At 35.7% G+C, this 21,258-nt stretch overlaps 1 protein-coding gene and 1 non-coding gene across 2 annotated transcripts in view; both read right to left on the minus strand.

Annotated features, from left to right (window-relative positions):
* Positions 1-21,258, minus strand: part of Wdr64 (WD repeat domain 64) — a 141,194-nt gene that overhangs the window by 18,415 nt on the left and 101,521 nt on the right. Inside the window, exons 16-24 of the mRNA XM_078022992.1 lie at positions 20,018-20,148; positions 16,672-16,773; positions 15,555-15,624; positions 14,394-14,430; positions 13,026-13,162; positions 11,675-11,780; positions 7,518-7,576; positions 3,521-3,630; positions 471-659 (exon numbers count right to left, since the gene is read on the minus strand). Coding sequence (XP_077879118.1) covers positions 471-659; positions 3,521-3,630; positions 7,518-7,576; positions 11,675-11,780; positions 13,026-13,162; positions 14,394-14,430; positions 15,555-15,624; positions 16,672-16,773; positions 20,018-20,148 — 941 coding nt within the window. The remainder of the gene's footprint in view (positions 1-470; positions 660-3,520; positions 3,631-7,517; positions 7,577-11,674; positions 11,781-13,025; positions 13,163-14,393; positions 14,431-15,554; positions 15,625-16,671; positions 16,774-20,017; positions 20,149-21,258) is intronic.
* Positions 16,836-16,942, minus strand: LOC120887769 (U6 spliceosomal RNA). The gene has a single exon (XR_005731095.1). It is a non-coding gene; the product is annotated as a U6 spliceosomal RNA (small nuclear RNA).

Raw genomic sequence — 21,258 nt, forward strand, 5'->3', positions numbered from 1 at the left:
TAAATTCTATTTACCCTTCTGTTATTAAAAATGGGATGTTCCTAGTTGAGTGCAGTGGAGCACACCTGCAATCCCAGTCCCCCAGGAGGCTGGGGCAGGAGGATTTCAAGTTTGAGATCAGCCTTGGCAATTTAGCAAAGGCCTAATAAACTTAGCAAGATCCTATCTCAAAATGCAAAATAAAAAGTAATGGGGGTGTAGTTCAGTGGTAAAGCTTTCTCCTGCCCTGCCCCACCCCTACCAAAAAAAAAAGAATTGGATGTTCTTAAAAGCACTATTTCATGGAATTAGAGCTTTTTGTTCACATCTTTCTCCCTTCTACTGGGTTGCAAAATTATTGAAAAGTTGTGGACTTTTCACCTGTCAATTCTTCATGTCCAGCAGTGTCACAGTATCACCATAGGTTAATTCTTGTCTGTTCATCTAAAGAACAAACCAACAAACAACAACAACAAAACCAACTATCTCACCTTTCCCGGTCAAATATTAGAGGATATTCATATTTTTTCCTCTTGTCTGCCAACTTGCTTTCTTCTTTTATTTCTATGGGAGCTTCAGTAACATCACAAGGCAAAATGAAATCACTTGTTTGGGATAATTCAAAGAATCTTCGCTGTCCAAAATATCCACAATAGTGACCATTGAGGGCCTGCCAGAGCCTGAGAGAAGACCAAGGAAGGGAGGGAAAGTAATTGGGGAATCAGGGGAAGTGATTCTGTTCATAGATCACCTATATAGTTTTTGGTGGTCTACTAAGGATTTAAACTCAAGTCCAAGTCTCTTCCTACAAATACTGTGGGAGCTGATCATTGTGTCAACTTTTCTTCAACCTAGGGCCTCAAGCATGCTAGGCAAGTGCTCTGTCATTGAGCTACATACCCAGCCCTTAATGTAAACATTTTTATCAGTTAACTCTAACCCACAACATTTTAGGGAATGTCAGTTTGAATCTATATTTGATACTCATTCATCAAAGTTAGAAAACAAAGAACACATTTTTCCCCAACAACGCTGTTCTCCCCTTCAAGCTAATCAGTATCCACATTGACTGTCTCTTTGTTAAATTAGGCCTTAAAATGGACTATATCTCAGCTGCCTACTTATAAAATCAGCACTAAACTAGTGAGAGGAGAGACCTAGAGATGCTTTTAGCAATAACAAATTCCTTTCAAACTCCTTCCACAATTCCTACTCTCATGGAAAAACCATATCAATTTTTATAGATGAGTTCTGATATAGGATGGCAAAAGAAGTAGGTTTCTACCCGTATGCATTATTTCAATATCATTTCACTCCACGTGACTTAAAATGATATAGAATATCATTAGTAGAATATGTGCCTTATATCTTGTGGAAAAACAAAATATTATCAAAAAGATTTTCCTTTTATATCTTGATTTCAACCTTAGAGCAGGAAATGACAGAGATAACAATCATTTGCCCTGCTGCAATGACTCAGAAAGTGGACAAGCTAAAGGAACTAAAAGTAAGTAGATTCTACAAAGGCTAAAGAGTAGATGCTGAGAAGACAGAAGTGGAGGTGTCAGTCTGGACTCCTCAGATGTGACAGTGTCCTGAGGACTTCACATGAACATCTCACATCCCTTACATATTTTAGTTCCCTAGCACTAAAGGGAATGAGATGGTCCTTTAACCCAATAAGTCCCAAGTTGGCAATTCTGTGAATATTTCAATGAAATTGATACAATTGCTTTAAAATAGGTTGAAATTCATAACTTAAAGCTTATATATCCTTTATATATTTTTCATATATATGTGGAAATATGTGTATTAAAATACATATATGTGTGTATATATAATATATAGTATATACTATATATTATATATAATATATAGTATATGTATTATATAACATATGTTATCCTCTATATGTATATTCAAATGCTCTAATAATTCACCTACTTTTTTCAAAAGAATAGAACTCTAAATACATAATAATTAGCTCAAATTAACATAACAAATTAATACCTACTATAGTGGTATGTTTGTTGCTCAATTTAAGTTTTTATAGGTGTACCACATCTGTGATAGTGGACCCAAACGGGTTAAACACAGAAATTAGAAGGTTTAGAATAACTCTAAATTTATTCTGCTTTAGACCTTGACTGAGTAACTTTTAGTCTCCTTGTTTCTTGGTGTTTCCTCCTTCATGTGGTGCTTTCCCAAGGAACTGTTCCCACCTCAGCTTTATTTCCTCTATTGTGGACTCAGCAAACTTGAACCACACTGAATTTTTTTCTTTACTCTAAACTCCTATTCTATGTCCCAGGCTTAAGCCTCAGTTTATGTTTATTTCCTATTAAAAATAAAAATCTTTCTGACAAGATTTTTAGAGAGTGGCAGCTCATACGAGCAAAAAGATGTGACTTAGTTATGAAGAGAGCTGTAGTCTCAGATTGCTATTAATAAGGCCAGGCTCTTTGAACTGAGTTTCTAGAGAGATTTCTACTTAAAGGAATCATCAAAGTAATTTATCCATGGCATGGATAGCTAGTTTGAATAGTGCTATGGTGTGAATACTACTCCTCTTGTTCTAACTTCAATTATTTTAAGAGCTAATTACCATGATTTTAAGATAATTCAAATAGACTAGCATGTCTTAAAGTCCAGTGGCTCAGGAGGCTGAGGCAGGAGGATTTCAAGTTCTCAGACCTTAACAACTTAACAAGATCTGTCTCCAGATAAAATTAAAAAAGGGAGGGGGATTTAGCTCAATGATAGAGCAACCTGGGTTAAATCCTCAGTACCACAAAAGTTGAAAGTAAAATATAAACACCAATTTATCTCTAGAAATGTTATGATATTTCCCTTTTTCTCTGAAATATGTGTGTATGTTTTTAGTATTTTGTGTGTATGTACTTAGCATTTTATAGGTAATTAAAAACAAGTAGGTTTTGCTAAATTAATCACATTATTAGTGAATTAATTGGCTCATAACTTATTTTCCCAGTATTAGATGATTTGTTAGATTTTTTTTTTGTACTGTTTATTATTTTGAGAAGGGATCTTTCTGTGTTGCCCAGGCTAACTTAGAACTCCTGGGCTCAAGCAATCCCCCGTCTCACTTCTCAAGTAGCTGGGACTACTAGTGCACATCATTGCACTCAAATGGTCTTTCTATAGTTGTTTTATAACTTCTAATCCTAAGCCTCCTTTTGTGGCCTTTCCTAGGCTTGGGTTGAGCTCTCTGAGCTGCCTATCTGGTTTAATTCTTTGAAATAATTCTACAAAGAGTTGGATTGAAAACATTTATTATTACTTTTAAATGTAGATGAGCATAACATTTCGTTTCCTTGGATACAGAAAAAAAAATTCTAAATCAGTGAGTCTTCTCAAAGCCCTTTTGTGTCCCACCCTTTCATTTTTTATTAATTTATTTTTCTATTCGGCTTACCAAGATTTTATTTTAATCAAATACTTCAACATTAGCATAAATCCTTTTTTTCACTTCTCATACTCAAAAACCCTGAATTCACAGTAGGAAACCATCTTGGCCTACCTTATTGAGCCATCAACGGAAGCAGTAAGCACCACTTGCTTGTCTTCCACATAGATCACTTGAACAATTTCTAAAGAATGAGCCCGCCAGGAGAGCAGCTGCCTGAATTTCTAGATAGCAACAACAAGACATGTCTCTTGGAATAAGTCAAGAAATACACTGTTAAAATTGTTCTTTTAAGGAGCAGTGTTGGTTGGGCTGGGTGTCACACACCTGGAATCCCAGAGGCTTGGGAGGCTGAGGCAGAAGGATTGTGAGTTCAAAGCCAGTCTCAGCAAAAGTGAGGAGCTAAGCAACTCAGTGAGACTCTGTGAGGATGGCCTTAGGCATGAGCCTAAGCAACTCCATTTTAAAAACTCCAGTTTGAAACCTGCAGTCTCACTAGGCGCACCCACAGAGGCCTTCAGTATGGCCTCAGACAAGGTACTTCCCCTCACCCTGATCAACAGAGTGAAGCCCCTGGCAGGCTACCCTCGCCTGATAAGAGGGAAAGGGTGGAGACCACCAGACCAGATGTTCTGACCCCAGGGTAAATGATGTCACTGAGAATCCAGTGGTAGCTGATAAGGATTGAAAGGGGGGTCAAAAGCCCCCAAATTTAGTATAAATAATAGAGCTGATGAACAGGGAGTCAGCCAGCGGAAACAAGGATGTCCTCGAGCTGGAGAGCCTGATGAGGACCTACACTGACATGCCATCACTTGTCATCGTTCCTGATCCTCTGCCTGATCCTCACCACTCTCAAACTCTATCACCTCGACTGAACCTTGGTGAGAGCCACAACTTCTCCCTACAACCCTCTCCTCAACCGGTCGTCCACTCCATGCCAGGAAAAGCCTGCCTTGGTTCCAGGTCTAAGTGAGTGTGCATCTGCTGAACATAAAGCCTAAGGCTTAAAACTTTTGAACTTAGCATGCAGAGGGATTGTCTGTCATTAGCTTGTCATGATTAAGTGTGTTTTGCAGTGCTTAGAATGAATCTAGAATTGTTTTCTATGAATTAATTAATCTAGAATTGTTGCTATGAATTGATTATGTCTATTGCAGTGCCTAGCATTAAGAATTGTTATTTTCTGGATTAAGAACCTATAGAGTGAAATTGAACTGAGTAATTGGAGTGAATAAAGCATTGAAAGGGGCAAAAATGAGTGGACAATCTTTATTTCTCCCCTCAACTGCATACGTCACAATTTTGCCCTATCTCTAAGACCCATCTCTTTAGACCCTATCTCTAAATAAAATACAAAAGAGGGCTGAGGATGTAGCTTAGTGGTTGAGTGGCCCTGAGTTCAATCGCCAGTACTCCCCCCACCCCAGAAAAAAAAAAACATATTTAAAGAGCAATGTTTGAGTGGATGGTATAAACATCTGCACTAAGTGGTTAAGTCCCTGGTCTCTTGCTTATGGAGGTACCCAAATTTCCATCATTAGCAATTTATTAAGTGCAAATACCCCTGGAAGAGGAAGTATTTGTCTTCAGCAACTGATCATGGAATTGAAGATTCACAGTTCTTTTAGCTGATGGGCAATAGATGACTACATGAAAGAATTGCCTTGGGAGAGGGCATGGGGGAGAATGGCAGAGAATATTATCAGGGACGAGATGACACAGAGCTGGGAGGGGAAGGTCAAAGGTAAGTCCGGAATAAAGAATTTTGTTTGCAAAGTCCATCCAGAGAAAGCACTGGCTACTTTGTTCTTCATTTGGAGTGTGGGATAGGAGGTATATACTACACAGGATTAACAAAAAGAATGGGCCTACCACATTCTCTTTTAGAAACATTCATGAGGCTTCGTTGGTATGTCCCTTCAGGTTTATCCTCAAGTTTGGAGCCCCTGATGAGCCTCAAGACATTTCTAAATTATGTGAACTAGAATTATTAACTACGGGGCTTGCTCTGCAGTAATACGCTTTTTTGAATATGTCCCTATCACTGATGAACCCACAGTAAGACCATACTGCTTCCTGGGTCACCCATTTAGGAACATTTGTGTGACCACAGTTTTGGTAGTTTAGAGTTCTCCTATGAGCCTCCTATTCATTTAGACTTTAATAAGGGTTAGGGACAATTCTTCCTAAATTCCATGACCTACTGATTCAATTTTCTCTGGCTTTTCTTAGAGAACTAGGGTAAAATCTGCATTCTTCTACTTCCCATTGTTTCAAAGCTGTCCACGAATATCTCATCATTCAAGATTTCTTTCTCTAAATGCCATCTAAGGCAAGTGTTTCTCAAACAGGGACCCTAGATATAGTAAGACAGACATTTGACTTTACAATGAAGTAAACATGTGCATTTCATGTATCTGAAACAATTTTCACAGAAGGATTCTTAGCCTATGTAAAACGTATACTAATATTGTCTATGCCATTGCTTTGCATTCCATTTTCTTCCATTTTTACAAAACTAAATGGTTGCAACTCATTAAGTTTATTTCAATGACCTCTTAGTGGATTATAACCTACAATTAGAAAGCAGAACTATCTTTTCCTGAAGCGTGTGTATATAACCATATGTATGTAGGAGAGACCTGACTATCCCATCTTTTAGAATTTCCGTATTCCACAGAACTTCTTTTTAATAGTAATATTAGGAATAAGCAACATTAACCTGTGATTTATAGATTTTTATTACAGTTGTAACCTATAGCTGGATCTGGCTTATTTCACACATTGGTATATGTTTGTCTATGTAATGATGAGACATTTTATAATCAGGTTCTGCTGTATATTTACAAATAGGCTTCCATATACAAACTGGATAATCACATTGTCCAAGAACAGAAAAGGCTAAAATGAGATTGAACATGGTAGAATTTAAAATATCATCAAAATAAATTATTTTCTTTTAAATTGGTGATAATGTTTTGAACTCATACAATATTGATAATTATTACTTGTAGGAGAAAACAAGTAGAAAGTCTTTTGCTATAAATGATTCAAGTACACAATTTGATTTTGTTCAGTTTATAGCCTGATTTGATTATAAGCAATCTGTGGTTACTGTAAATGAAACTTGGTATTTCATAAGATATTTGAACCTTATTGATTGTCATTTGGTAGCACTAAATGTTACGGGTGGAAGGGTCATTAAACTAGTGAACAAGAACCCTGTTCCTGGCCCTGACTTCATCATTAACTGCCAGTGTGATCTCAGCAAATCATTCTGATTTACCTTCTGCAAGGTGGAGAACATCATACTAAAGCTGAATATTCAAACTTCATAAAAACTACACTGGATTTTTTAAGCAAAAGGAATATCTCATTGATCAAGTGGATTAATATTTTAAAGAATAACCGTTCTAAGACACTCTGCAAGGAACCAATCACATTCAGTACAACTATGTATTACTACGTAGGATTAAAAAAATAGTGCTTATTTAAGCTAATATTTAGCTTTTGGATTTGAAGTATTAACTTAAAGATAAAGAAGACTTTGTTAAAAACAGTTCTTCCTTAGTGCAATTCAGTTAATTTTGGTTCTTTACCTATAATATATGTACTATATTAGATATTTACATTCACACAAAAAGTGCATACTTAAGTGTTTATAAAATAAGAATGGGACATTTACATCACTTAAATCTAAAATAAATTAAAATATTCTTGAATTAGAAGAAGATTTACATTAGAGAATAGAAAATTTTTCTTGAAAATAATGGTTCTGTATTAGGCTTGCAAGGAAACATTATGGGGATGATTAGATGATCTATGAACCCTTTTAAATGCTGATTTTTTACATAGATCCTCACAAATAAGTCAAAACATGAGGAAGATGTAAAGTGACCAGTGGCTGGCTTACTCGACCTCCCACCCCCCACTCATTCATCCCCTCTTCTCACCAGCAGTTCTTTGTCATGTAGCTTAAATTGCAATAGTATATGTGCCTTAAAAGTAGGGAGTCTTGCAGTTCTATCTTTTTTGGAGTCTTACCCAGAGAAAAGCTCAATAAATATGTGCAAATTCATTTATGAGAGTGGAAAACTAAATTTCATACCTTTTCATCATGAGGTGGATCCAGGAAGGAACTAATACTACAAAGGATAACATGTCCTTCTGTAAAAAAAAATTAAATATTGGAATCCTTAATCATATACCACATTATCTAAATAAATACTATGCAGAAAGTCAAATTATTTTGATGTAGGCATTTATATTGGTAAATAAAGAGAATCTGAGAAACCGGATAAGTAAAAATTTTTTACTTAAGTTTTTCTATGACGCTATTATTTGGTTTCTGAATTAGTATGCCTTAATAAAGTTGTCTTATCTACTCAATTTTTTTTCTAGAGATTTTTTTCTAGAGATCAAGGTAGATGATGATAGAATGAATATACCACTACTGAATTGAGTCCAATGAGTTACAGAGATATTTATTCTGTAATCCAAATGAAAGTGGTATAATGTTATTTGAAAGTGAACATGGATTAATTGTAAATACACATTGTAAATTCTATACCATAACTATTTAAGAAAAAGAAATACAACTGATAATCTCAGAAAGGAAAGAAAAGGAAATTACACAAAATGCTCAATTAAAACCACAAAAGTCAGAAAATGAGTGAAAGACAGACACAAAGATAGAAACAAAGAACAGATTTGAAACAATGACAAATATTGGCGGTATTAATCCAACTTAAAATGTAAATGGTCTAGGTACACCAATTAAATGACAGAAGTTGTCTACAAAAACACACGTTAAATATAGACACAGATTAAAAGTAAAGAGACGGCGAGAGATGTACTGTAGTAACACTAACCAAAAGAAAGAAGGAATAGATATTTCAGACTGAGCAGACTTCAGAGAAATAGAAATTATCAGGGAGAAAAAGGTTATTTAATTAAAAAAAAACCCTTAAAACTCAACAAATTGGTGAGGCCAATTTGGAAAGCAGTATGGAGATTCCTGGGAAAGCTGGGAATGGAACCACCATTTGACCCTGCTATTGCCCTTCTCTTGCCCTTCTCTTCCCTGAAGACCTTAAAAGAGCATGCTACAGGGATACAGCCACATCGATGTTCATAGCAGCACAATTCACAATAGCTAGACTGTGGAACCAACCCAGATGCCCTTCAATAGATGAATGGATAAAAAAAATGTGGCATTTATACACCATGGAATATTACGCAGCACTAAAAATGACAAAATCATGGAATTTGCAGGGAAATGGATGGCACCAGAGCAGATTATGCTTAGTGAAGCTAGCCAATCCCTAAAAAACAAATACCAAATGTCTTCTTTGATATAATGAGAGCAACTATGAACAGAGCAGGGAGGAAGAGCAGGAAGAAAAGATTAACATTAAACAGAGACATGAGATGGGAGGGAAAGGGAGAGAAAAGGGAAATTGCATGGAAATGAAGGAAGACCCTCATTTCTATATAAAATTACATATAAGAGGTTGTGAGGGGAATGGGAAAATAAACAAGGAGAGAAATGAATTACAGTAGATGGGGTAGAGAGAGAAGATGTGAGGGAAGGGGAGGGGGGATAGTAGGGGATAGGAAAGGTAGCAGAATACAACAATTACTAATAGGGCATTATGTAAAATTGTGGATGTGTAACCGACGTGATTCTGCAATCTGCATTTGGGGTAAAATTGGGAGTTCATAACCCACTTCAATCTTATGTATGAAATATGATATGTCAAGAGCTGTGTAATGTTGTGAACAACCAATAAAAAAAAATTAAAAAAAAACCAAAAAACAACTCAACAATAGGAAATGAACAAACCAATTTAAAAAATGGGCAAACGATCCAAACGGAAACCTCACAAAGCATATTAAAAAATGATCTATAGAATACGTCATTAGGGAAATGAAAATTAAAACAACAGTGAGATACTACTACACATCCACTAAAATGGCGCAAATTCAGAACACAGAAAATAGCATGTGCTGGTGAGGATGTGGAATAGCAGGAACTGCCTTTCATTGCTGGTAGGAATGAATAATGGTAGGGCCAGAGTTTGTCAGTTTCTAATTTGCTGCTTTAACTGAAAAGACACTGTTTCATTCTAATTTTCACAAACTGATTAACCATTTTTAAAAACTTAAAGGTAAACACTAAAACAATTAAAGACTGTTTAACATATGAATCTGCATTAATGCACACATAATCTTTCAAAGCACAGAAAAAAATGATAACAAAGGAAATTTAGGATTAATTCAAAAGACAGAAGAGGAGAAATAAAAAGGAAGAATAAAAAAATATTATTAGATGGAAGAATTAAGAGCAACTATATTAATATTAACTTATATTAAAAAGCCCTTTATTGAGAACCAATAGCCATATTCTTCTCTAATGTATGTCACTACTCCGTTTTGCAATAAAGATTAATGCAGTGAAGAAACATTTTAGTTTACGATCCCATTTATTGATTCTTGATTGTACTTCTTGCACTTTAGGAGTCTTGTTGAGGAAGTCAGTTCCTAAGCTGACAAGACAGAGAATTGAGCCTACTTTTTCTTCTAGTAAATGCAGGGTTTCTGGTTTAGTACCTAGGTCCTTGATCCACTTTGAGTTGTATATTGGGAAGGGTGAGAGATAGGGGTTCAATTTCATTCTTCTACATATGGATTTCCAGTTTTCCCAGCATCATTTGTTAAAGAGGCTATCTTTTCTCCAATGTATATTTATGGTGCCTTTGTCTAGGATGAGGCAACTGTATTTACGTGGGTGTGTCTTCTATTCTGTTCTCTTGGTCTTCTTTCTTTTTTTTTTTTCCCAATCCCATGCCAGGTTTGTTACTATAGCTCTGATAAGAACTCAAAATATACCAAAAAAAAAAAAAACCACAAAAAAAAAAAAAACCAAAAAACAACACCCCCCCCCAAATAACAAAAATACACCAAGAAAATAAAATACACCAAAACAAACAAACAAAAACAAATGGGCAAAGGAACTGACCAGGCACCTCATGGAAGAAGAAATACAAATGGTCAAAAAATATATAAAAAAAATTGTCCAACATCTCTAGCAATTAGAGAAATACAAATTAAAACTACACTGAAATTCCATCTCACTCCAGTCAGAATGGAAATTATAAAGAATACAAGTAACAATAAATGTTGGTGAGGATGTGAGGAGAAAGCTACTCTCAGAATACATTGCTGGTAGGACTGCAAAATGGTGCAACCACTATGGAAAGCAGTATGGAGATTCCTTACAAAAGTTGGAATGGAACCACCATTTGACCCAGTTATCCCTCACTGCTTGGTCTATACTCAAAGGACTTAACATCAGCATACTACAGTGATGCAACCACATCAATGTTTATAGCAGCTCAATTCACAATAGCTAAGCTAAGCTATGGAACCAACCGATGTGTCCTTCAGCAGATGAATGGATAAAGAAAATGTGGTATATATACACAATGAAATAATACTCAGCCATAAAGAAGAATGAAATTATGGCATTTGCCGGTAAATGGATGGAACTCGAGACTATCATGCTAAGTGAAATAAGCCAATCCCCAAAAATCAAATGCCAAATGTTCTCTCTGATACATGGATGCTAACACACTACAAGACAGGGTTGGAGGGGGAAAAATAGAAGTCCATTGGATCAGACAAAGGGAAATGAAGGGAAGAGAGTGGAGAAGGGAATAGGAAGGACTCTAGAATTAATCTGACATAACTCTTCTAGCCATGTATTTGAATATATGACCAGGGTAACTCTGCATCATGTACAACCACAAGAACAGGATCCTAATTAGAATAAGTTTATAATACTCCATGTACATATGATATGCCAAAATACATCCCATTGTCATGTATAACTAAAAAGAACAACAACAACAAAGAACACACACACAAACACAAAGAAAATTAATACAACATAAATCTTCAATTTTAGAAGGTAAAATTTTACATTATTCCCAATAAAGTAAGGTAAAGTGATTGGTACCCATATACCCCTTTTATAGGTGGAAGAAATAGAATGGCTTGCTTGAAGAATTAGGAAAAAAATTGGTTCTCCTGACATTTGTTTATTTTTCATTTCTTCAACATGCTATCCATAACTTTCTCATGCTTGAGCATACCTGTTAGACTTTTTTTTTTTATCTCACTAAACATTACACATTTTTCCTGTAGTCATTTTGGTGAATGATTGCTAAGATATCTGTGGCTGATATAAAAGTGATGACTTACCCACATTTCCAGCTAATAGAACCCTGGAACATGAATCAGTATACAGCGATGTCAGAGAAATGGCTGCATGTTTTGTGAAAGGGAGCATGTCTTTTAGTAGTTTCCCCTGAATAAAGGATAATGCAAGTAAGGTTTTTATAAATTCTACAACTAAATTTTAACAAGTTGAATTTCTCTCTATGTAATATATCTCTTCATCTCTAGTACTTAAACATGATTCTCTTCTTCTTTTAATAAAAATAGTTTGAAACTTTCCACAAGGACTTAGTTCTTTGAAATTAAATACTCTAAAGTTATAGACAGCTATTAATTATGTATGTAGACTCTGATTATTATAGACTGCCTCTAAATTTGGGGTTTCCTATAATTCTTCATCCTGTTCCTCAGATAGTATTTTCAGTTACATAGTCACTTAAATGTTAATTTTAGGTTGAAGTGTATCTCCACTGGTTTTCACATGAATACTTGCCTTTTCAGAAATATCTATTTTTTCAATATTGATGCAAGATAAGGGATTGTGAGAGATTCAGATTCACACAGACTGTTTTTCAGTGCTTAGTATAAACCAGCTCTGGGAAGGACTTTTACACATGTTAACTTGCTTTGGGAATAAACATCTAAGCTTGAAAACAAAAAGTTTGAACCAGTTCTTTATTTCCTGAGACTTGACTTAAATATAATATCTTTCTCATGTTTCTCTCACTCTTTCATTCTTGAGCATACCTCTTAGACTTTTTATATATCTGAGATGACCTTTTTTTTTTAGGGTCATCTCTGATATATTTTGTATTTTCACTAATAAGCTAGAATCCACGAACAGACTTGGAGTTGATCTAGGAGGCAGCCATGCTGTTCTGTTGTTGGATCCCCCATGTGTCACATAACACTCTTGCTACTTCCTGAGTCTCCCTAAAGCAAAGAACCTTATTACCACAGTGGGTTTACTCCCTCGTCTCTCTCAGGGATTCACTACCATGATCCCCAGACTGCTAAAGATCCTTTGTTAATCTGTTGTCTTCCTAACGCCTCTTAATTTGCCCTCTTAATTTGAAATGCCCACCCTCAACTCCAATAGTTTAAAATCTTTTGGTGAATAAAAATTATTTTTTATAATAATAAAAGAAAGAGTGAAATATTAATAGTTTTGATGATTTGGTCTCTTGAATTACAAAACTGGCTTATTGTAAAGTTCAAATAATATGATCATAGCAGGCTATAAAAACATCCAGTTGGCTAGAAGGATGAAAAACTTTAGAGTTGGATGCCATATGGAAGAAGACTAAGATTTATTTAATTATTTTATTTATCTTTCCCATTTTTCCTATTTCCAGGAAACGCTAACCTCCATTACCTCCATAGTCCATAAGCGGAGGTGTCCATCCTCATGAGCAGTAACAAGGATAGGAGGCTGAGCTTGTGTTAAATTGGCAGATTCAGGTTGGTTTTTGTCCACTGACAGTTGCTCTCTCTCCACATTTGTTTTCTCACCTATTGAAGATATTAATGAGCTATAAATGGTATTTGCAATACTTGGAATTCTACATTTTATGAAATGTAAAGAGGAGGCAGGAAAATAGCAAAATATCACACTTTTCCCCAGAATTTTTCCTTTCTTTCTTTCTTTCTTTTTTTTCTTTTTTTTTTTTTTAACTCAAGAGAACAACCCAGGGCAGGGAATAAAAAAGTGTTAAAAAATAAAATCCTTACACTAAGGGAAATATGCCAGACTTTGAAAATCAAGGGTTGAATGTTTCCCCTCATACATGGAAGCTAGAGCAAAGTAAGGAAGGGAAAGGAGGTAACATTTCATAAGGATAGAGGGAAGATCTGTGGAGTAGGAGAAAGAAATCAAGGGGGAGGGAGGAGGGATGGGAAAGGGGAGAAAATGAAGAATGCATTTAACAGAATTATGCTATTTACATATATATTACAGTGAATTATATGTATATAATTTTATATATAAAATTATATATATATATATTTTAATGAAATAAGATTTATTACCTTAAATATATATATATATATAATCACTTAAAAATAAGTAAATATATAAAAGAAAAACCAGTAGAGTAGAAGGAGGAGAGATGGGGGAGGGAATGAGGAAAGGAAATGTTCTGGGGACCAAATGGAGCAAATTAAATTCCATTCATGTATGATTTTGTCAAAATAAGCCCAACTATTATGTATATATATATAATTCAATAATAAAAACATTTTTAAAAATAAAAAAAATGGAATCCTGGATCACTGAAAAACTTTAAAAGGTTTATATTTTTTATCCTATAGCAAAAGCCTCTATTTACCGTATGTGCCAACTAAAACCAAGATATTCATCTAGTGTAAATCCTAACACATCCAGAATGGCTTACGTAGAGGTTTGAGGAAAATGGGCTGGAGATTAAGAAGCTCAGTAATGTTTTAGATTTTTTAAAACCTAGAATTCGTATTTTAAAAGGTATTATCATAACAAATTCTACCTGTTGGACTACCAAATCCCACAGCATCTCAACATTTGAGCACAATATTCATTAAGAGTATTCTGTCAGGTAAAGTCCCTGCTACAAAGCAGTAGCCAGGGCTGGGGATGTGGCTCAGTGGTAGAGCACTTGCTTAGCATGGGGAAGGCTCTAGGTTTAATCTGAAGCACAGCAAAAACTTAAAAAAAAAATAAAAGAAAAGAAGGTACTGTTTTATTAAGAAGAAGAGAAGAAACACTGACCTTTCAAGTCACCATCGTGTACGCTTTGCTTGCTTCCCTGAATGAGGGGAAAAGAGCAAGATAAAATATTTCTTGACATTGTAAGGAAATAGGACACAATAGATGAGCAGATTTATTTCCTTAAGCATTAATTTTAAAATTAGTTCTTTGAAAAACTGTATTGCAGAGATTTTCATGTTCATAAATAGGGAATCCATAACCCAACATTTCCTAGCGGGTTCAGGAGTAGCATAATAATGAGAATAATTAAACACCCCAAAACATGCCATGTCCAGTTCTTGGTATATATTATCTGTAATTCTATTGACAACCAAATAGTTTAATCTTTATTATTCTCTTTTTAATGATGAACAAACAGAAACTCAGAGCATGTGACATCTCTACAGCTATCCAGTTACTAACTGGAGGACTTGGATTCTTGTACAAGTCTGTCTGGCTTTTATATCTATTTGAATACATTTATTCTTTCACCATGCCAGCTATTTTAAAATAATTTATGCTTCGAAAACTTTCCTTTGTACAAAATCCTACTTGGAAATACAATGTGTAAACCAAGCGTGGTGGTGCTTGCCTGTCATCCCAGTGACTCTGGAGGCTGAGGCAGGAGGATTACAAGTTTGACGCCAGCCTTAGCAACTTAGAGAGGCCCTAAGCATTTAGTGAGACCCTGTCTCAAAATGAAAAATAAAAAAAGGGCTGAGGATGTGGCTCAGTGGTCAAATGCTCCTGGGTTCAATCTCCAAAACCAAAATAAACAAATAAAATATAATATATAAAAATACATACATTGAAATTAAAAACCACTACATTACATTATGTTATCATTATATCATGTAATCTCTTCTTCCTGTAAATTGTAATACTTTTTAGCAAATGAGACACTCTTAAAATTACTTTATTATTTTATTAATGCAAAAGTAATCAGATAACTTACTTTGTTAATGGTCATATATTGATTATTTGCAGATGGAAAAGCTTTGAAAAAGAATTAAAATTGAAAATGGTGTAGATATTATTATGAAAAACATTGTTTTGACATGTACACATCAAATTTTTCCACCTTTACTTTCCTTTAAAGGAAGGAAGGGCTCAGATGCTCAACATCACTATTTTTGAACCAACACAAGTAGAACAAGAAGATACTCTCTACTCGTGGCTTACCTTGCTACTCTGTAGACCCTTGCTAGACTCACACTGGGATGAAGAGCATATGGAATCCTGGCTTGATTTCCTATAATGGAAGGAAGGAAACCCCAGGATGAAGAGGTACTATATCATACTCCAAGAGTATCTTCTGCTTAACTTTCCATTGATTGCTTCTTGTATCAGCTGTGGATACCAGGCCCTTCAATTATGAAATTTTGTGTGATAGACATTCAGTAGTGTGGTGGAGACTTCTGGGGAGCCTTTAGCAGCTAAGGTAAATTGCTGCCTGAGTCTGGAAAAACGAAGTCTGATCTGTCCTACTACTTACGAAAGCTGGATTTACTCCCAGAGGCTTTGGCACTGAAATGGCTGGGGATGGGGTGGTTTTGGGTAGGGTCTGGCAAGCCTGGATAACTTCTTGCACTATAATGGCCAGGGCTGGCTTGATTCTGTCTCTGCAGTGGTTTGCTAGCATGGACTGAAAAGTGGCTTAGGGTGCTGGTGCTGGTGCAGATGAACACAGTGGAAGTCTTTGAAATATTGTCCAAATTGTTTTGATGAAATTTCAAGCCAAGAGGTAGGGAAGGTGTTGTATTCTGGCTCACCAGTGAGTGACCTCAAACTAACACAGAGACTTTTTATTTCTTCTCTGGAGATGTGTTTAACATAGTTTATTGCCCCCAAACCAGAATTCTCAAGCCAATATACTTTCCCTTAAATACTTATAAAACAAGTCTTTGTTCTTTCAGAAATGAATGGAGGTTGCTCCCGTGATTTTGAATTGAATGTGAAACCTGCAGTTTGATCTTCTATCCCTGCCTGGAAAGTTCTAACTTTAGCTTCACATCAGCGGTGTCAGTGTTAGATGTTGGCTCACAATGTAGCTGAATGATGTAAAGGAGGCTGTGAAGTTGATATGGTGAGGGGACCACACAGCACATTAGGTCCCTGAGGACCACTCTAACTACATAAAGGCAGTGACAGGAAAACAATCATTGAAGCTGAGAAGTCAACTCAACTTATGTCTTCCTCCAGTTGTCCCTTCTTTAATATTGGAATGATGAGAACTCTTTTTTAATGTCATCGACATAAGTCCCAGATCACACTACTTGATCCATAAATACTGAATTACCTTGCACATTCAGGAGTACGAAAGAGGAACAGTATGTCATTAATCCTAAAGCGCTTGGGATCCAAGTCAGGGTCCATATTGAAACAACCTTCAGGTCGATACCTGAAAATCAGCATGCATTTACATGATAAATTTCACAAAGTAGATAACTTGTATTATTATTTTTTAATATGGAATGCTTCATGAATTTGCATGTCATCCTTGAGCAGTGGACATGCTAATCTTCTCTGCATCGTTCCAATTTTAGTATATGTGCTGCCGAAGCAAGTACAATAACTTGTATTATTTGTACCATATTTTCCATGCAAATATGACCAACTCCCAAAATGTTGATGACTTTGAATATAAAGAAAATCCAGGGGCTAGGGTTGTGGTACAGAGGTAGAGTGCTCTCCTAGCACGTGCAAGGCCCTGGGTTCGATCCTCAGCACCACATAAAAATAAATAAATAAAATAAAGGTATTGAAAAAAAAGAAAATCCAGAAATTTTAGGGTTTGAATGTTTTCTTTAATAAGGTTCTGCATAACCATATTATCCCTTAATAGTTTAAAAGTCTTAATTCAGTTAATTGGACAGGTTCTCCTAATTATAGGTCAGAGTGTCAGTTTGTATAATCCTGTGGTGGAAGTTACTGGAAGTATCATACTGTTTAAATAATAGAATTCTACTCTCTGAATAAGTGGAGTGACAAATTAGAATTAAATGTAGCTACTACCCTCTGGGAGCTTACAATTTTGCTCCTGTTTTTCAAGTCCCTTGTCTCTCCAGATTGCAAGGAATGATACACCTAGGTAGTGGCCTGAGTGAGTAAGAGCAACTGTCCCTAACTGCCTACACTGGCACTTCATGCTTGGTTCTAAAAGTAACACTTTTAATTCCTTATAACAAATAGGCCCTTTAGCAAAATCCCCTTTTCCGGAAATGCCTTCTGCTAATTTGAGCCAGTGAGGGAGTAGGATCTGAGATGTCCTTCAAAGGCCATATGTTAAAGGTTTGGTCCTTGGCTTGATGCTATTGGGAGCTGGTGGAAATTTGACTAGGTAAGGCCTAATGAGAATTTTCTGGTCAGTGGGGCATGCTCTTGAAGGGCCAATGGGATCCCACTCCTTCCTGGCCTTCGTTTTTGCTTCCTTGCCAGAAGATGGTTTTGCTTCAAGCAAAATGGTCAAACGATTATAAACTGAAACCTCTGAAACTGTGAACCCAAATAAAACTTTTCTCTTACCGATTGTGACAAGTATTTGTTAAAGTAAGGGAAAACTAAGAGTGATGAAGTAACCAAGTTCAAAAAATAAAGGATTTGGGCTTAATGACTTGTTGGGCTTGAACTTCTTAGGTATTTCTGCTTTACAGATAAGCTGAATGCATTAAACACATTAAAATCATCCTTAAGCTGAAATACATTAAAATTATCAAAAAACAATATTGAAGCCCAATGCAGTAGTGCATGCCTGTAATTCCAGCAGCTTGGGAGGCTGAGGCAGGAGGATCACAAGTTCAAAGCCAGCCTCAGCAATTTAGCAAGGCCCTAAGCAACTCAGTGAGACTATCTCTAAATAAAACATAAAGCGGGTTAGGGACATGGCTCAGTGGTTAAGCACCCCTGGGCTAAATCCCTGGCACAAAAAAAAATTGAATTTGGGCCTCCCCAAAACATGGATTTGGGAGCAGAGAGAGAGAGGGCTTATTTCTCCTGAGAATATTCCTAATTTAAAGGAGGAGAGGTCTTAGGCAAAGTTTAAGGTAGAAGAAGAAATGGCCTTCACCATGAATATGGAAACTATTTTCAATTTAAAAGCAAATTACCTTAATTATATGTTTTGAAAAATACTCCAGTGATTCTCTATCAATTGTTTTTCTATAATTATCTGCCTATTAGAAAGGGTCACCGTATAGAAACCACAAAAATGAGTTGCTTTTCTTTCCAATTGGGTGTTGGAATTGCATGTATCTCTTGACAAAATACCAGGAACTTCAACAAAGAGGATCTCTACCTTTAAATTAAGAATGTTCTCAGGAGAGTTGCCCACCCTTTCATCTGTGGCATCAATACTAGTCTTTTAAGTCTTATCTGCTTTCCCTTCTTGGCAATAAGTCATTTGCAGTGCAATAAATATATTAATATTAAAAAGATGAGGAAGTGTGCTATGCACAGAGATATAGATATCAAATGACAGTCTGCAAGAAAAGCCCCAGGGCAAGGTTGAAGAGAACCAGAAGGACCAGAGGATGGCAGAAATTGTAGGGACGGTCCAGGAGAACATGGACTGAGGTGCAGAGTGTAGGGTCTGAACCTCAAATATTGACTATTTCAGTTAAAGCTTCAAAAGAGAATAAATCCAGAGTCCCAATGAGAATTGTTTTCCTTTCAAAAGTTGGCTAAAAGCAATGATTCAAATTTGGTCAGAAAAAGAACATTAAGTCCAGGTAGGCCAGTACTATGTAAGGTACTATAGAGAGGCAGAGATTGCTTGTGAATTTTTCTCTTCTGCCTCATCTGTTCCAGCTTTCTTCTCTCCTATCCTTCATTCATCTTTCTTTCCCTAAGGAATTAAATAATCTTTATTTTATTTTAATTTATCATTAAAATTCTTGGCCATCTTGTACCTTTAATAAAATAAAATGTTACAAACCCCCTTGACATAGAGTGTCCATGGTCCTTGTAAGAGTCCTAAATGCACAACTGGGGAATTATTATTTACAATCCATCTGTACAGATAATACAATATTATATTGGTTTCTTTATAACCAATGGCAAGAAAATTTAGATATGAATGGCAGGGGAAGATTTTGGTCATGATATAGAGCATCTCAACCTAAGTGCTTGCAATGGAAAATTACACCTGACTCATGGGCCTTTGTTAGCACCATTCCATAATAAATTGGATGTGTTGGGATGCTGAATGAGAAATAAAAGCCCGAGGAATACATACCTCTCACCATTTGACTTTGGAAATCACCAGTTGACAATTAGACGTGTGTTTGAAATTCTGGGGATATTTGTGTTTGGAGTTATTATGTATTTTAAGTATTTGTCAAGGTGACAAGTTTGGACAAGATCACACGTGAAAAGATCATATAGGCATGTGAGGAGAGCATAGGTCAAAGTTCTTAGAATATAGATACTTAAGGTTTACTGTGTATATATCCTTCTAGAATTGGAACGTAAGGAACATAGTCTTTTCATGACCATAATCTCCAGGAAAGCCTCCCTTAAGAGTCATCACCACTTTTATCCATTATGTTTTGTTTTGTTTTGTTTTGATTTGTTAAGCATTTCCAGTTATTTTGACTATTATTATTTAGTAAACCTTTTATATTATTTAAGGCAAAAATGCAACTTACACTTCTTTGACAGTAGATGCTACAAAATTCCATAGGATGATTATACCATTTAAGGTACCAGTAACTATCAAATTATATCCTTCTCTTTGTAATAAATCCATGCAGCTCACCTCAGTTTTGATAGCAGGATTCTAAAGAAAGAAGAAAAATGGACTCATAGTTAAGAATACAATATCTAAGTGTAGTATGAATTCCGTGTGAACAAGTTGTAATTGGCGTCAAGTTAAAACAAAATGTCTTCTTAAAACTGTTTAAGTAAAATCTAATGAAATTTAGTATAATCTAATCTAAAGTTCGATGTTCAATCTGAAATTTTTAAGTTGAAAAACTCATTAAAACAACCAAATATGCTCTCCTTCATGCTGGTTCCTTTCTCTCAGCCTTGATTTATTCTTCTTTACCAAACATTAGATTACCTTTCTATCTTTCTCTTCTCTTCAAACATCTTGAAAGAATACTCTGCACTAGCTATTTTTCACTTGACTGACCTTTCTTTCACTCAGCAACCCTAATTGGCTTCTGTTCCATACCATTGTGTGGCCCTTTTGATTTACCATTATTTCCATTTCTCTGTGATACTTCTCAATTATCTTGTTTTGAGTATTTGTTGGGCATCTTATGTTCATAGAATATGAAGTCAAATAGGTGATTGGAGAAGTGCATAATAATGTATTCAGATGAAGTATTGATTACCACATAATTTTAAAGCACTCTACCAGAGACATGCATAATACTTGATGGTTAAGGGAATATTGGGACCCTGGCCCCTTCCTCTCTCTTTTACTTCCTGCCATGAGGTGAGCAGTTTCCTTCTCCATGTGCTTCCACCATGATATTCTGGTGCAACAGTGCCAATCAAGGATGAACTGAAACCTCTCAAATCACGAGTTAAAAATAAACCTTCCTCCCTGAAGTTGATTTTCTCAAGTACTTTATCACAACAATGAAAAGCTGACTAATACAGTTTGTGTCTCTATGGTCCTTCTTTTTCTGTTTTCTTCTTGGTATCCTCTTAGTCTGCCAACTTTTTAAATGTCAATATCATTAAGGTTTTCCTCCAATACATCCAACTCTTTCTGGGCAATCTTATTACCTTATGTTTGAATCATTATCACCATGTTAATGACCTACAAGCTTCAGGCTTGAATATTTAATTACCAATTTGAACCTTTACAGATATCTCAAAGTTAATACATCTAAGTTATTGCCCGATTTAAGCATATTCCTGACGCTGTCCTTGA

This window comes from Ictidomys tridecemlineatus, chromosome 10, assembly GCF_052094955.1.
Source record: "Ictidomys tridecemlineatus isolate mIctTri1 chromosome 10, mIctTri1.hap1, whole genome shotgun sequence".
Lineage (NCBI taxonomy): Eukaryota > Metazoa > Chordata > Mammalia > Rodentia > Sciuridae > Ictidomys > Ictidomys tridecemlineatus.